Source organism: Ranitomeya imitator, chromosome 3 (genome assembly GCF_032444005.1).
Source record: "Ranitomeya imitator isolate aRanImi1 chromosome 3, aRanImi1.pri, whole genome shotgun sequence".
Taxonomy (NCBI): Eukaryota; Metazoa; Chordata; class Amphibia; order Anura; family Dendrobatidae; genus Ranitomeya; species Ranitomeya imitator.
In genome coordinates, this window is record NC_091284.1 from 770,762,983 (window position 1) to 770,779,784 (window position 16,802).

General features: G+C 44.9%; 1 protein-coding gene across 2 annotated transcripts in view; it reads left to right on the forward strand.

Moving 5' to 3' along the window:
• The window catches only part of CPAP (centrosome assembly and centriole elongation protein), a 94,214-nt gene that overhangs the window by 37,994 nt on the left and 39,418 nt on the right, over positions 1 to 16,802 (forward strand). For both annotated transcript variants that reach the window (XR_011319431.1, XM_069759066.1), the window contains exons 7-8: positions 1,395 to 2,907; positions 16,062 to 16,194. Coding sequence is in view for 1 of the 2 variants with exons in the window: in XM_069759066.1 (XP_069615167.1) it covers positions 1,395 to 2,907; positions 16,062 to 16,194 (1,646 nt within the window). In the remaining variant the exon portion in view is untranslated. The remainder of the gene's footprint in view (positions 1 to 1,394; positions 2,908 to 16,061; positions 16,195 to 16,802) is intronic.

Sequence of the window (16,802 nt, forward strand, 5' to 3'; positions counted from 1 at the left end):
CGAAACTTCGCCCCCTCCTCCGCAGACTGCAGAATGGGAAGCGGATGCATTGAAAAACTGCATCCGCTGCCCACGTCGTGCAAAACTTTCACAACGTCCGTCTGCCCGACGCATTGCGATGGACCCGTACCGACAGAAGTGTGAAAGAGGCCTAAGAAGGATGAAAAGTTTCTAGTTTTGCACACCAGAATGTAATTGGCATATGAGTGGTTACACGACCTCTCTCGAGCAAGCAAACAGAGCAGAATCCTGACCGTGTGCAATCTGCAGTGAGATGGCGGTACTGTAGAAACGTATGTGTAGCTCGGAGAACCCCTTTAAAACACAATGCCAGTTAACCCAATCATTCAGTAGGCAAATGTCCCAGGTATGAGCAGAGGATGAATTATGTGCCAGTAGAAAAAAAGAAAAAGCTCCCTAAATCTATGTTTACATGTGCATCAGAGCTAATGTCACAGAATCTACAAAAATGGCATACAAAAAAATTGTTGAATGCTGTGCTACTTTGTCCAGTAAATATGACGACCACCATTGTAGATAATTTGGTCCACCAGGCGCAGTTGGCTCCTGTCATGTGTTGAACAGATGTGAGCAAAGCCTGGATGTGAAAGAAAACGAGCACATATCTTTCCTAACTATAAAAGTGGGGTGATAACATGAAGAAAAGTTCCTGTAACATCCCAAGGTGTTGCTGATGGCCATACAGAAAGAGACATAATCTTTATTCCCGATGCCATTCGCAGCTTCCCAATCTATTATACACTGGGAGCAGCACGAAAGGTTGTACTTTCGGGTTCTGTGTCCAGTTATTGCAGCTTCACCAATCGCATGCATCATCACATATTGGGTACAACATTGGTAGTGAACGGTTAAAGAGAACCCATGTAGTTAAAGGGAATCTGTCAGCAGTTTTTTCTATGTAATGTGAGAACAACATGAGGTAGGGGTTGAGACTGAAATTTCAATGATGTGTCATTTATTAGGCTGTGTACTCTTTCAATACAATGAGTGTTTTATCAGCAGGAGATTATCACTGTTGGACTCTGTGCCCACATGTATCCTGATCCAACCCCACCCCCAGTACTGATTAGCAATTCGCTGTCAATATGCAATGTATACATAAAGCTGCTAATCGGGTGGGGTTCACTTTTGAGCTCTGCTACATCTAAAAACGGATTGTTTCACAACTGCTGCACTCAGTAATATAAGTGACACATCACTGGAATTGGTCTTTTTTTCCCCTAAATTATGCTGCTTTCAGATGAGATGGCAAAAACCTGGTGACCGATTTAATGGTCCTTTACATGTTTACTGCCCATATCATTATTTTTTTCCTTCTGTCTGTGAACCTAAAATGTCCAGTTATTAATATTTTGCTTTGTCTTATGCTAAAGGCCATCGAAGAACAATCAAAGAGTAAACATGCTGCTAAAAGACCCTTCCTTCGTAAAGGCGAGGGGATTGCTAGATTTAAAAATGCACCTAAAAAACAAATCAAACATCAAGAAAACAAAGGAAATCCCCAGAAGGTCTCAGAAGTCACCATTAGCCAGAAAGTGGAGAAAGTTCCTGTTCAAAGGAAAATCGCACCATTGATCAAAGATCAGACATCCGATACTGGGTCAGGATTAAGTAAAACCACAGTTCTACCTGCAGGAGAGAAAAATGAGGCAACACAGAAAAAAGTCATCCTCAAAAGCCATAACATAAAGCATAATGTGTCCTCAAGCACTGCACACGGACAGCCAGGAGAGAAAACCACTTTAAGTGGGGTGCGTCCTGTTACTGTGGAGAGAAAAAGTATGCTAGAACTTGATAAAGAAAATGTGGGGGGCACAATGTCAACTGCCGCAAACAAACCAGGCAATAAGGTACATGATGGGGACTCAAAAACAGCCGACCTCGCAGAGATGTCCTTCGAAATTTCCTTTCAGAAACGGGCGGTAAATTGGGAGAAGGAGAAGACAAAGGAGCGCTATGAATTAGATGAGTTTTTACTCCTCGAGCAGGCTGCAGAGGAACTCTCCTTTTCCAGCAACTCTTCCTTTGTCCAAAAACTTCTTGATCAGAATTTTCAGAGTGACAGCCGCAGGTTATCATCTACACCAGTTAAATCTGCAGAAAAGCATCTAGAAAAAGCGGGTAATTCTGAAAGGACTACGGGCGGGGGAAAGTTATTCCAAAAAATGGAGGTGCAAGGGTCACTGTCAAAAATTACTCGTAACATTGTACTTCCTGATCAAAGTGGAAAGAACTCTTCCGCGTTACACAGGACTAGTAAGGAAGCGAAAAAATCTCACACTTCTGACCCGGTTTCAAGTGAAGGGGACTATGCATCTTCAGGGGATGAGCATAGTAACTCTGTCTCCAGTGAAAATGAAGATTTAGACAGTGATGGCAGCATGAAGGATGAGGGCCCTATCACTGACCATCTTGAGGGTCTTCCTAAAAGGCTTAACAGAGACGGTAATGGCCGGGATTTTGATCTAGACTTGTCAGATGGAGAAGGTAATGACAGTAAGGAGAAAACACTACTGGCAGAAGACAGCAAAGGTGATGATGATTCTTCATCCTCTGACTCGAGTCAAATAGTGTTTGATGATGAACGGACGTGGGATGACCTTGGAAATGTGCAAAGTTTGCAAGGTGTTTTTGAAAGTAATTTTGCTACTAAGCAGTTTATCCCATCCGAGTACACCAGTAACAGTACTACAGATGCCCTGGACAAAGCCATCACAAGGAAAGTGGCATCAAAAAATGGGGACCAACTTAAAGCTGCAACTATTAGTACACCAGATACTCCGCCAGCTTCAGAACTCATGATGAAGTTGTTTCCAGCTCTAAAGCCCAAAGGAAAACCTGACGGATCGAGTGTAACCAAACCCACCTCAAGTCAAGAAGGTCCAGGTAAGAATATCGGAACTAATTTTAGTACTATATAGAAGGTGACTGGTTTCTTTTAAAGTTAAGCTTAAAAGGGGGTATCCAGGATGAACATATTATAACTAGTGATGACGAGTGTCTTCGTTACTCGAGTTTCTCCGAGCATGCTTTGGTTGTCTCAGAGTATTTTGGCGTGCTTGGAGATTTAGTTTGTCGACGCAGCTGCATGATTTGCGGCTGCTAGACAGCTTGAATACATGTGGAGATTGCCTGTTTGTTAGACAACCCGAGCATGCTTGGAGAAACTCGAGTAACGAGCATACTCGCTCATCACTAATTATGACCTATAATGAGGATAGGTCATCACTGAGATGAGTGAATTTGTTTGGAAATGATCTCCAAATCTGAATTTGCCAAATTCATGCCGTATTGGTTCCCTATTTGTGCCGAATTTATGTTTTAAGATCGGTTCCGAACATATTTGGTCATTTCAACTCCCATTGACTTCAGTGATGTTCGGTGAGCGTTGCAAATTCAATATTTGCCTCCGATCGTAAACCGAACCGAATTTTCAAAAATTCGCTCAACTCTAGTTATTATTATTATTATTATTTTATATATTTATATAGCACCATTTAATCAGTGGTGCTGTACATGAGAAGGGGTTACATACAAATTACAGATATCACTTAAAGTAAGCAAACTAACAATTACAGATTGATACAGAGGACCCTGCCCTTGTGGGCTTACATTCTACAGGGTGGTGGGGAAGGAGACAGTAGGTTGAGGGTTGCAGGAGCTCCGGTAGTGGTGAAGAGGCAGCGGGGTCAGTGCAGGCTGTATGCTTTCCTGAAGGATGGGTTTTCAGGTTCTGCCTGAAGGATCCAAATGTGGTTGATAGTCTGATGTGATGGGGCAAAGAATTACAGAGGATGGGGGATATTCGGGAGAAGTCTTGGAGGCGGTTGGGTGAGGAGTAAATAAGTATGGAGGGGAGAAGGAGGTCTTGGGACGACTGGAGATTACGTGAGGGAAGATATTGGGAGATTAGTTCAGAGATCAAGTACAGACCAAAAGTTTGGACACACCTTCTCATTTAAAGATTTTTCTGTATTTTCAGGACTATGAAAATTGTACATTCACACTGAAGGCATCAAAACTATGAATTAACACATGTGGAATTATATACTTAACAAAAAAGTGTGAAACAACTCAAAATATGTCTTATATTCTAGGTTCTTCAAAGTAGCCACCTTTTGGTTTGATGACTGCTTTGCACACTCTTGGCATTCTCTTGATGAGCTTCAAGAGGTAGTCACCGGGAATGGTCTTCCAACAATCTTGAAGGAGTTCCCAGAGATGCTTAGCACTTGTTGGCCCTTTTGCCTTCACTCTGCGGTCAAGCTCACCCCAAACCATCTCGATTGGGTTCAGGTCTGGTGACTGTGGAGGCCAGGTCATCTGGCGTAGCACCCCGTCACTCTCCTTCTTGGTCAAATAGCCCTTACACAGTGTGGAGGTGTGTTTGGGGTCATTGTCCTGTTGAAAAAATAAATGATGGTCCAACTAAACGCAAACCGGATGGAATAGCATGCCGCTGCAAGATGCTGTGGTAGCTGTCATGATCCCAATGGCAGGGGATCACAAAAGGACAAGCACAAAAAACAAAACAAGCTCTAGGGTGATGGAAACTGAGCTGACCGCGATCCTGAACCTCAACACACAACTAGCTGTAGCCGGGGAACGTGCCTACGATGATTCCTAGACGTCTTGCGCCAGCCGAAGAACTAACTTTCCCTATTAGAAGAAACACAGACCTCTCTTGCCTCCAGAGAAACACCACCCAGAAATAGCAGCCCCCCACATGTAATGACGGTGAAATGAGAGGAAAGCACATACGTAGTTATGAAAACAGATTCAGCAAAATGAGGCCCGCTAAAGCTAGATAGCAGAGGATACAAAAGTGAACTGCGCGGTCAGCGAAAAACCCTACAAAAAACCATCCTGAAATTACTTGAACTCATGTTCCAACTCATGGAACATGAGGAGTAATATCAGCCCACTAGAGCAACCAGCAAAAAGGAATCACATATCTGCAAGCTGGACTAAGACAAAAATAAAACAAAACGTGGAACAGGAAAATCAAAAACTTAGCTTGTCCTGAAGAATACAGAAGCGGGAAGCAGAGGTAACAAGTCACACTGATTACATTGATAGCCGGCGAGGAAATGACAAGAAAGCCAGGTTAAATAGGAAACTCCCATATCCTGATAGAACAGGTGGACACCAGAGACCGCAGAGAACACAAGTCACCCAGTACCATCTGTAACCACCAGAGGGAGCCCAAAAACAGAATCCACAACAGGTAGCCATGCTGGTTCAGTATGTGTCAATTTTGAATAAATCCCCAACAGTGTCACCAGCAAAGCACCCCAGACACGGTGGTTGGAACCAAAGATCTCAAATTTGGACTCATCAGACCAAAGCACAGATTTCCACTGGTCTAATGTCCATTCTATGTGTTCTTTAGCCCAAACAAGTCTCTTCTGATTGTTGCTTGTCCTTAGCAGTGGTTTCCTAGCAGCTATTTTACCATGAAGACCTGCTGCACAAAGTCTCCTCTTAACAGTTGTTGTAGAGATGTGTCTGCTGCTAGAACTCTGTGTGGCATTGACCTGGTCTCTAATCTGAGCTGCTGTTAACCTGCAATTTCTGAGGCTGGTGACTTGCATAAACTTATCCTCAGAAGCAGAGGTGACTCTTGGTCTTCCTTTCCTGGGGCAGACCTCATGTGAGCCAGTTTCTTTGCAGCGCTTCATGGTTTTTGCCACTGCACTTGGGGACACTTTCAAAGTTTTCCCAATTTTTCGGACTGACTGACCTTCATTTCTTAGTCATGATGGCCACTCGTTTTTCGTTACTTAGCTGCTTTTTTCTTGCCATAATACAAATTCTAACAGTCCATTCAGTAGGACTATCAGCTGTGTATCCACCAGACTTCTGCACAACACAACTGATGGTCCCAACCCCATTTATAAGGCAAGAAATGCCACTTATTAAGCCTGACAGGGCACACCTGTGAAGTGAAAACCATTCCTGGTGACTACCTCTTGAAGCTCATCAAGAGAATGCCAAGAGTGTGCAAAGCAGTCATCAAAGCAAAAGGTGGCTACTTTGAAGAACCTAGAATATAAGACATAATTTCAGTTGTTTCACACTTTTTTGTTAAGTACCGTATATACTCGAGTATAAGCCGAGATTTTCAGCCCAAATTTTTGGGCTGAAAGTGCCCCTCTCGGCTTATACTCGAGTCAAGGTGGGTGGCAGGGTCGGCGGGTGAGGGCGCTGAGGTATACTTAGCTAGTCCCAGCGATCCTGATGCTCCCCCTGCCGTCCCACGGTCTTCTGTGCTGCAGCTTCTTCCCCTCTTCAGCGGTCACTTGGGACCGCTGATTAGAGAAATGAATAGGCGGCTCCACCTCCCATAGGGGTGGAGCCGCCTATTCATTTCTCTAATCAGCGGTAACGGTGACCGCTGATAGAGAAAGAAGCTGCGGCACCGAAGACCGTGGGCCAGGCAGAGGGAGCCGGACGTCGGGACCAGGTAAGTATGTCATATTTACCTGTCCCCGTTCCAGCCGCTGGGCGTCGCTCCATCTTCCCGGCGCCGCTCCATCTTCCCGGCGTCTCTGCGCTCTGACTGTTCAGGTCAGAGGGCGCGATGACGCATATAGTGTGCGCGGTGCCCTCTGCCTGATCAGTCAGTGCAGAGAGACGCCGGGACCGGACGCCGGAACGAGACGCCGGCAGCTGCAATCAAGAGAGGTGAGTATGGCTTTTTTTTTTTTTTTTTTTATTGCAGCAGCGACACAGATTTATGTGGAGCATCTATGGGGCAGTATGAACGGTGCAGAGCACTATATGGGGCACAGATATGGGGGCAGTATGAACGGTGCAGAGCATATATGGGGCATAGATATGGGGGCAGTATGAACGGTGCAGAGCACTATATGGGGCACAGATATGGGGGCAGTATGAACGGTGCAGAGCGTATATGGGGCACAGATATGGGGGCAGTATGAACGGTGCAGAGCACTATATGGGGCACAGATATGGGGGCAGTATGAACGGTGCAGAGCACTATATGGGGCACAGATATGGGGGCAGTATGAACGGTGCAGAGCATATATGGGGCACAGATATGGGGGCAGTATGAACGGTGCACAGCACTATATGGGGCACAGATATGGGGGCAATATGAACCGTGCAGAGCACTATATGGGGCACAGATATGGGGGCAGTATGAACGGTGCAGAGCATATATGGGGCACAGATATGGGGGCAATATGAACGGTGCAGAGCACTATATGGGGCACAGATATGGGGGCAGTATGAACGGTGCAGAGCATATATGGGGCACAGATATGGGGGCAGTATGAACGGTGCAGAGCATATATGGGGGCAGTATGAATGGTGCAGAGCACTATATGGGGCACAGATATGGGGGCAGTATGAACGGTGCAGAGCACTATATGGGGCACAGATATGGGGGCAGTATGAACGGTGCACAGCACTATATGGGGCACAGATATGGGGGCAATATGAATGGTGCAGAGCACTATATGGGGCACAGATATGGGGGCAGTATGAACGGTGCAGAGCACTATATGGGGCACAGATATGGGGGCAATATGAACGGTGCAGAGCATATATGGGGCACAGATATGGGGGCAGTATGAACGGTGCAGAGCACTATATGGGGCACAGATATGGGGGCAGTATGAACGGTGCAGAGCACTATATGGGGCACAGATATGGGGGCAGTATGAACGGTGCAGAGCACTATATGGGGCACAGATATGGGGGCAGTATGAACGGTGCAGAGCATATATGGGGCACAGATATGGGGGCAATATGAACGGTGCAGAGCATATATGGGGCACAGATATGGGGGCAGTATGAACGGTGCAGAGCACTGTATGGGGCACAGATATGGGGGCAATATGAACGGTGCAGAGCACTATATGGGGCACAGATATGGCGGCAATATGAACGGTGCAGAGCACTATATGGGGCACAGATATGGGGGCAATATGAACGGTGCAGAGCACTATATGGGGCACAGATATGGGGGCAGTATGAACGGTGCAGAGCATATATGGGGCACAGATATGGGGCAATATGAACGGTGCAGAGCATATATGGGGCACAGATATGGGGGCAGTATGAACAGTGCAGAGCACTATATGGGGCAGTATGAACGGTGCAGAGCATATATGGGGCACAGATATGGGGGCAATATGAACGGTGCAGAGCACTATATGGGGCACAGATATGGGGGCAGTATGAACGGTGCAGAGCATATATGGGGCACAGATATGGGGGCAGTATGAACGGTGCAGAGCACTATATGGGGCACAGATATGGGGGCAGTATGAACGGTGCAGAGCACTATATGGGGCACAGATATGGGGGCAGTATGAACGGTGCAGAGCATATATGGGGCACAGATATGGGGGCAATATGAGCGGTGCAGAGCATATATGGGGCACAGATATGGGGGCAGTATGAACGGTGCAGAGCACTATATGGGGCACAGATATGGGGGCAGTATGAACGGTGCAGAGCACTATATGGGGCACAGATATGGGGGCAATATGAACGGTGCAGAGCACTATATGGGGCACAGATATGGGGGCAGTATGAACGGTGCAGAGCATATATGGGGCACAGATATGGGGGCAATATGAACGGTGCAGAGCATATATGGGGCACAGATATGGGGGCAGTATGAACGGTGCAGAGCACTATATGGGGCACAGATATGGCGGCAGTATGAACGGTGCAGAGCACTATATGGGGCACAGATATGGGGGCAGTATGAACGGTGCAGAGCACTATATGGGGCACAGATATGGGGGCAGTATGAACGGTGCAGAGCACTATATGGGGCACAGATATGGGGGCAGTATGAACGGTGCAGAGCACTATATGGGGCACAGATATGGGGGCAATATGAACGGTGCAGAGCACTATATGGGGCACAGATATGGGGGCAGTATGAACGGTGCAGAGCACTATATGGGGCACAGATATGGGGGCAGTATGAACGGTGCAGAGCACTATATGGGGCACAGATATGGGGGCAGTATGAACGGTGCAGAGCACTATATGGGGCACAGATATGGGGGCAATATGAACGGTGCAGAGCATACAGGGCACAGATATGGGGCAATATGAACGGTGCAGAGCACTATATGGCACAGATATGGGGAAATATGATCGGTGCAGAGCACTATATGGCAGAGCTATTATTATTATTATTATTTATTTATATAGCACCATTGATTCCATGGTGCTGTACATGAGAAATGGGGAAATATGAACGGTGCAGAGCACTATATGGCAGAGCTATGGGGAAATATGAACGGTGCAGAGCACTATATGGCAGAGCTATGGGGCAATAATGAACGGTGCAGAGCACTATATGGCAGAGCTATAGGGGCAATAATGAACGGTGCAAGCACTATATGGCACAGCTATGGCGAAATAATGAACGGTGCAGAGCACTATATGGCACAGCTATGGGGAAATAATGAACGGTGCAGAGCACTATATGGCACAGCTATGGGGAAATAATGATCTATTTGGGGGCAATATGAACGGTGCAGAGCATACAGGGCACAGATATGGGGCAATATGAACGGTGCAGAGCACTATATGGCACAGATATGGGGAAATATGATCGGTGCAGAGCACTATATGTCAGAGCTATTATTATTATTATTATTATTTATTTATATAGCACCATTGATTCCATGGTGCTGTACATGAGAAATGGGGAAATATGAACGGTGCAGAGCACTATATGGCAGAAAATAGTCATGAAAATACAGAAAAATCTTTAAATGAGGTGTGTCCAAACTTTTGGTCTGTACTGTATATGTGGGAGACAGATTATGGATGGCTTGTAGGTCAGTATTAGTAATTTGAACTGGATACACTGAGGGAATGGGATTTTTTCGACGGATCCGACTAGCTTATCCAGCTATTTGGATCCCCCCCAAAATTGGAGCATGCTCAGTTAACAAAACGGAATCTGGCACCGGAATCCGTCAGTTGACGGATTCGGTGCCATAGACTTCTATTCTAGGAAAAAGACGGAAGCGCCGGCGCTAATACAAGTCTGAAAAAAAAACTGATCCGGCTGCATCTTTTGACGGATCCGGTTTAAAACAATTAGCCGGATAGAGTCTGACTGCGAAAACCTGATGTGTGAAAGTAGCCTTAGGATGGACTGGAGAGGTGCAAGGGTATTAGCAGGGGCGCCACAGAAAAGAATTTTGCAGTAGTCAAGGCGGAAGATGATGAGGACATGCACAAGCATTTTAGTACATTGACGGTTGAGGAAGGACGGATTGTGGAGATATTTTTGAGCTGGAGGTGACAGGAGGTGGAAAGAGCTTGGATGTGCGGTTTGTCCGAGGCAGCGGACTTCCGGTACGGGGGAATGCATGATGTTGTTGATTGCGATAGATAGATCAGGTAAGGAAGATCTATGAGATGGAGGAAAGATGATGAGTTCAGATTTGTCCACACGATCACTATCCAATTGCTGAGGATCTGACACATGGCACCCCCACTAATCTGCAGTAAATGGATGTAAACAAAATGTATAATTCCACAACAACTCAGTTTGCTTTTTCTGGAGCAGATAACAGCTGATTGTGGGGGTGCTGGTGTCAGACCCCCACCAACCTAATATTGATGACATAGCCTTTAGATCATTTGTCAGTATATACGAGAGTCCTCGGCCATTTTTATAAGAAAACATAAGTTTATCAAAACTTTTGCCCTAGTCCTGAGCTATGGATATCCAAAGCTGTTTTAAGAGAGCAGTGCATTATTGAGACAAGGAAAGTGGCACAAAATACGGTAATTGTATATCAGTACAGTACAGTACAGTCTTCGCCAGAAGACTCGCTACACTCATCAGGAGGGCGTTAAACTAGAAGAAGAGGGGACGGGAAGAAAAACATTAGACTCGAACAAAGACGACCCAGGAAAACATACTCAGAAGGGAGGTAAGAACATTTCTAAAACAATCCACAGTGAGGAGATTGGAACAAAACAAAATCCTCTAAACTGCATGCTCGCAAACGCCAGAAGCCTGACAAACAAGATGGAAGAACTAGAAGCAGAAATATCTACAGGTAACTTTGACATAGTGGGAATAACCGAGACATGGTTAGATGAAAGCTATGACTGGGCAGTTAACTTACAGGGTTACAGTCTGTTTAGAAAGGATCGTAAAAATCGGAGAGGAGGAGGGGTTTGTCTCTATGTAAAGTCTGGTCTAAAGTCCACTTTAAGGGAGGATATTAGCGAAGGGAATGAGGATGTCGAGTCCATATGGGTTGAAATTCATGGAGGGAAAAATGGTAACAAAATTCTCATTGGGGTCTGTTACAAACCCCCAAATATAACAGAAAGCATGGAAAGTCTACTTCTAAAGCAGATAGATGAAGCTGCAACCCATAATGAGGTCCTGGTTATGGGGGACTTTAACTACCCGGATATTAACTGGGAAACAGAAACCTGTGAAACCCATAAAGGCAACAGGTTTCTGCTAATAACCAAGAAAAATTATCTTTCACAATTGGTGCAGAATCCAACCAGAGGAGCAGCACTTTTAGACCTAATACTATCTAATAGACCTGACAGAATAACAAATCTGCAGGTGGTCGGGCATTTAGGAAATAGCGACCACAATATTGTGCAGTTTCACCTGTCTTTCACTAGGGGGACTTGTCAGGGAGTCACAAAAACATTGAACTTTAGGAAGGCAAAGTTTGAACAGCTTAGAGATGCCCTTAATCTGGTAGACTGGGACAATATCCTCAGAAATGAGAATACAGATAATAAATGGGAAATGTTTAAGAACATCCTAAATAGGCAGTGTAAGCGGTTTATACCTTGTGGGAATAAAAGGACTAGAAATAGGAAAAACCCAATGTGGCTAAACAAAGAAGTAAGACAGGCAATTAACAGTAAAAAGAAAGCATTTGCACTACTAAAGCAGGATGGCACCATTGAAGCTCTAAAAAACTATAGGGAGAAAAATACTTTATCTAAAAAACTAATTAAAGCTGCCAAAAAGGAAACAGAGAAGCACATTGCTAAGGAGAGTAAAACTAATCCCAAACTGTTCTTCAACTATATCAATAGTAAAAGAATAAAAACTGAAAATGTAGGCCCCTTAAAAAATAGTGAGGAAAGAATGGTTGTAGATGACGAGGAAAAAGCTAACATATTAAACACCTTCTTCTCCACGGTATTCACGGTGGAAAATGAAATGCTAGGTGAAATCCCAAGAAACAATGAAAACCCTATATTAAGGGTCACCAATCTAACCCAAGAAGAGGTGCGAAACCGGCTAAATAAGATTAAAATAGATAAATCTCCGGGTCCGGATGGCATACACCCACGAGTACTAAGAGAACTAAGTAATGTAATAGATAAACCATTATTTCTTATTTTTAGTGACTCTATAGCGACAGGGTCTGTTCCGCAGGACTGGCGCATAGCAAATGTGGTGCCAATATTCAAAAAGGGCTCTAAAAGTGAACCTGGAAATTATAGGCCAGTAAGTCTAACCTCTATTGTTGGTAAAATATTTGAAGGGTTTCTGAGGGATGTTATTCTGGATTATCTCAATGAGAATAACTGTTTAACTCCATATCAGCATGGGTTTATGAGAAATCGCTCCTGTCAAACCAATCTAATCAGTTTTTATGAAGAGGTAAGCTATAGGCTGGACCACGGTGAGTCAATGGACGTGGTATATCTCGATTTTTCCAAAGCGTTTGATACCGTGCCGCACAAGAGGTTGGTACACAAAATGAGAATGCTTGGTCTGGGGGAAAATGTGTGTAAATGGGTTAGTAACTGGCTTAGTGATAGAAAGCAGAGGGTGGTTATAAATGGTATAGTCTCTAACTGGGTCGCTGTGACCAGTGGGGTACCGCAGGGGTCAGTATTGGGACCTGTTCTCTTCAACATATTCATTAATGATCTGGTAGAAGGTTTACACAGTAAAATATCGATATTTGCAGATGATACAAAACTATGTAAAGCAGTTAATACAAGAGAAGATAGTATTCTGCTACAGATGGATCTGGATAAGTTGGAAACTTGGGCTGAAAGGTGGCAGATGAGGTTTAACAATGATAAATGTAAGGTTATACACATGGGAAGAGGGAATCAATATCACCATTACACACTGAACGGGAAACCACTGGGTAAATCTGACAGGGAGAAGGACTTGGGGATCCTAGTTAATGATAAACTTACCTGGAGCAGCCAGTGCCAGGCAGCAGCTGCCAAGGCAAACAGGATCATGGGGTGCATTAAAAGAGGTCTGGATACACATGATGAGAGCATTATACTGCCTCTGTACAAATCCCTAGTTAGACCGCACATGGAGTACTGTGTCCAGTTTTGGGCACCGGTGCTCAGGAAGGATATAATGGAACTAGAGAGAGTACAAAGGAGGGCAACAAAATTAATAAAGGGGATGGGAGAACTACAATACCCAGATAGATTAGCGAAATTAGGATTATTTAGTCTAGAAAAAAGACGACTGAGGGGCGATCTAATAACCATGTATAAGTATATAAGGGGACAATACAAATATCTCGCTGAGGATCTGTTTATACCAAGGAAGGTGACGGGCACAAGGGGGCATTCTTTGCGTCTGGAGGAGAGAAGGTTTTTCCACCAACATAGAAGAGGATTCTTTACTGTTAGGGCAGTGAGAATCTGGAATTGCTTGCCTGAGGAGGTGGTGATGGCGAACTCAGTCGAGGGGTTCAAGAGAGGCCTGGATGTCTTCCTGGAGCAGAACAATATTGTATCATACAATTATTAGGTTCTGTAGAAGGACGTAGATCTGGGGATTTATTATGATGGAATATAGGCTGAACTGGATGGACAAATGTCTTTTTTCGGCCTTACTAACTATGTTACTATGTTACTATGTTACAAAGGAAGCCAAGTAAAGTTTTAAAATTTCGGAGTATTTTCTTAACTAGTTCTCCCTATAATGTTTGCTTTCATTATTTAACATCTTAGAGATGCATAGATTGGCTGTTATGGGAAATATTTCCTTTTTTTCCCTTCGAATCTACCACATGGCATTGAGTAAACTTAATTTTCATTCCTTATAATTAATTAAATTCTGATATGTCTTTATAGCTTATAATATCATTATTATTTATTATTATAGCGCCATTTATTCCATGGCGCTTTACATGTGAGGAGGGGTGTACATAATTAAAATAGGTACAATAATCTTGAACAATACAAGTCACAACTGATACAGGAGGAGAGAGGACCCTGCCTGTGAGGGCTCACAATCTACAAGGGATGGGTGAGGATACAGTAGGTGAGGATAGAGCTGGTCATGCAGCGGTTTGGTCGATCGGTTGTTACTGCATGTTGTAGGCTTGTCTGAAGAGGTGGGTCTTCAGGCTCTTTTTGAATGTTTCGATGGTAGCCGAGAGTCTGATGTGTTGGGGTAGAGGGTTCCGGAGTAGGGGTGAGGCGAGAGAGAAATCTTGTATACGATTGTGAGAAGAGGAAATATGAGGGGAGTAGAGAAGGAGATCTTGTGAGGATCGGAGGTTGCGTGCAGGTAAGTACCGGGAGACAAGGTCACAGATGTATGGAGGAGACAGGTTGTGGATGGCTTTGTATGTCATGGTTAAGGTTTTGTACTGGAGTCTCTAGGTAATGGGGAGCCAGTGAAGGGATTGACAGAGGGGAGAGGCCAGGGAATAGCGGGGGGATAGGTGGATTAGTCGGGCAGCTGAGTTTTTAGAATAGATTGGAGGGTTGCGAGAGTGTTCGAGGGGAGGCCACAGAGCAGGAGGTTACAGTAGTCGAGGCGGGAGATGATGAGGGCATGGACCAGGGTTTTAGCAGACTCTTGGTTTAGGAATGTACGGATCCGTGAAATATTTTTGAGTTGAAGGCAGCACGAAGTGGAAACCGCAAACCGCTGTGCACATGCTGCGGGAAAAACCGCGCAGAAACGCAGCGGTTAAAAACCCGCAGCATGTCACTTCTTTGTGCAGAATCGCAGCGATTCTGCACCCATAGAAATGCATTGATCCGCTTACTTCCCGCATGGGGCTGTGCACACCATGCGGGAAGTAAGCGGATAATGTGCGGGTTATACCCGGGGTGGAGGAGAGGAGACTCTCCTCCAGGCCCCGGGAACCATATTTGTGGTAAAAAAAAGAATTAAAATAAAAAATAATGTTATACTCACCTCTGAAGTCTCAGCGCTGCACGCGGCCGTCCGGTCTCAGGTTTGCTATGCGACCAGGACCTGCGGTGACGTCGCGGTCACATGACCGTGACGTCACGAAGGTCCTTCTCGCACAGCATCTTTGGAACCGGACCGCCGCCTGCAGCGCTGAGGAGATCGGGACGTCAGAGGGTGAGTATATCATGATTTTTTTATTTTTAACATTACTATTGATGCTGCATATTGCTGCATATGCAGCATCAATAGTAGGGGTAAAATCCCGCAGCGGAACACGCAGGACAAAACGTGATAAATCTGCAGGGATAACCGCAGCGGGTTTGCCCTGCAGATTTATCAAATCCGCTGCGGGAAAACCCGCAGGGACCCGATGCAACGTGTGAACATGGCCTTAAGCTTGAGGGGAAAACACCAGTTGTTAGTGATAGGTTGAAGAGATGGGTTACAGTTGGGATGAAGACTGTGGCGAGGTTTGGGATGAAGTGGGAAGGGATCGGGTCAAGTGCACAGGTTGTGAGATGCGATCTTGAGAGTAGAGTGGAGAGTCGATCTTCTGTAATGGTGGAAAAGTTGGTTTTCGAGGTGGAGGGCTGGGTATTTGGGAGGAAGGGCTCTGGGGGTTGACGACTAAAACTGTCTCTGAAGTTCTCAATCTTCTGCTTCAAAAATGAGGCAAAGTCTTCAGCTGAGATGAGTGGGGAGGGAGGAGGTGCTGGGGAACGGAGGAGAGAGTTGAAGGTTTTGAATAACTGTTTATGGTTGTGAGACAGGGAGGATATGAGAGATGAGAAGTAGGTTTGTTTAGCTGTAGCGAGTGTGGTCATATAATATACTTATTATTTTCCAGGAGACGCAGTTCGGTCTCAACTTTTGAAGGAAAAGCTTGTTGAATTAGAAACGGAAATTGAAAGGTTCAAGATGGAAAATGCCTCCCTGGCAAGACTTCGCGAGGACAAAGAAAAAACTCTTGAGGCTCTAAGGTTTGATATCTTACTAGATCATAATTCATCTCACTGTCCAAACAAATTTTAGTTACAGGGACTGTCTACTTCTGACTCCTTTTTTACATCTGAAAATCCCCCTGGCAATGCGCTATTGATGTAGATGAGCCCTCTATCCCTAAAGTAATGATTGAAATTAATTTGCCGTCTGTGTAATGCAGAAATGTGCTGAGTCCTCAAAGCAAAAATCTAACTAATTGAGGGGAGTCCTGGGCAGTGTGAAATCTTAAGTCACTTCATACTAATTAGAAGGTATGCGTCGGTGGGTTTTTGCAATGTATTGTGACAGTAGCATGATGGAGGGACAGAGATTCTGAGTCCAACGAAGTGTCACTTAGTTTACTGGGTGCAGCAGTTGTGAGAGAATCATAATTTTCTCTGCTGACGTTCTAGCAGAGCTCAGCATGTTGAGCCCTGTATAACCCTGCCCTCACCTCTGATTGGCTGCTTTCTGCTTACAATGTATAGTGAAAAAAGCTGCTTATCAGTGCTGGGGCATGGTTGGACTATGAAGCACATGATAATCTGATGATAAAACACTGATTATATTGAAACAGTAAAGGTACCGTCACACATAGCGACGCTGC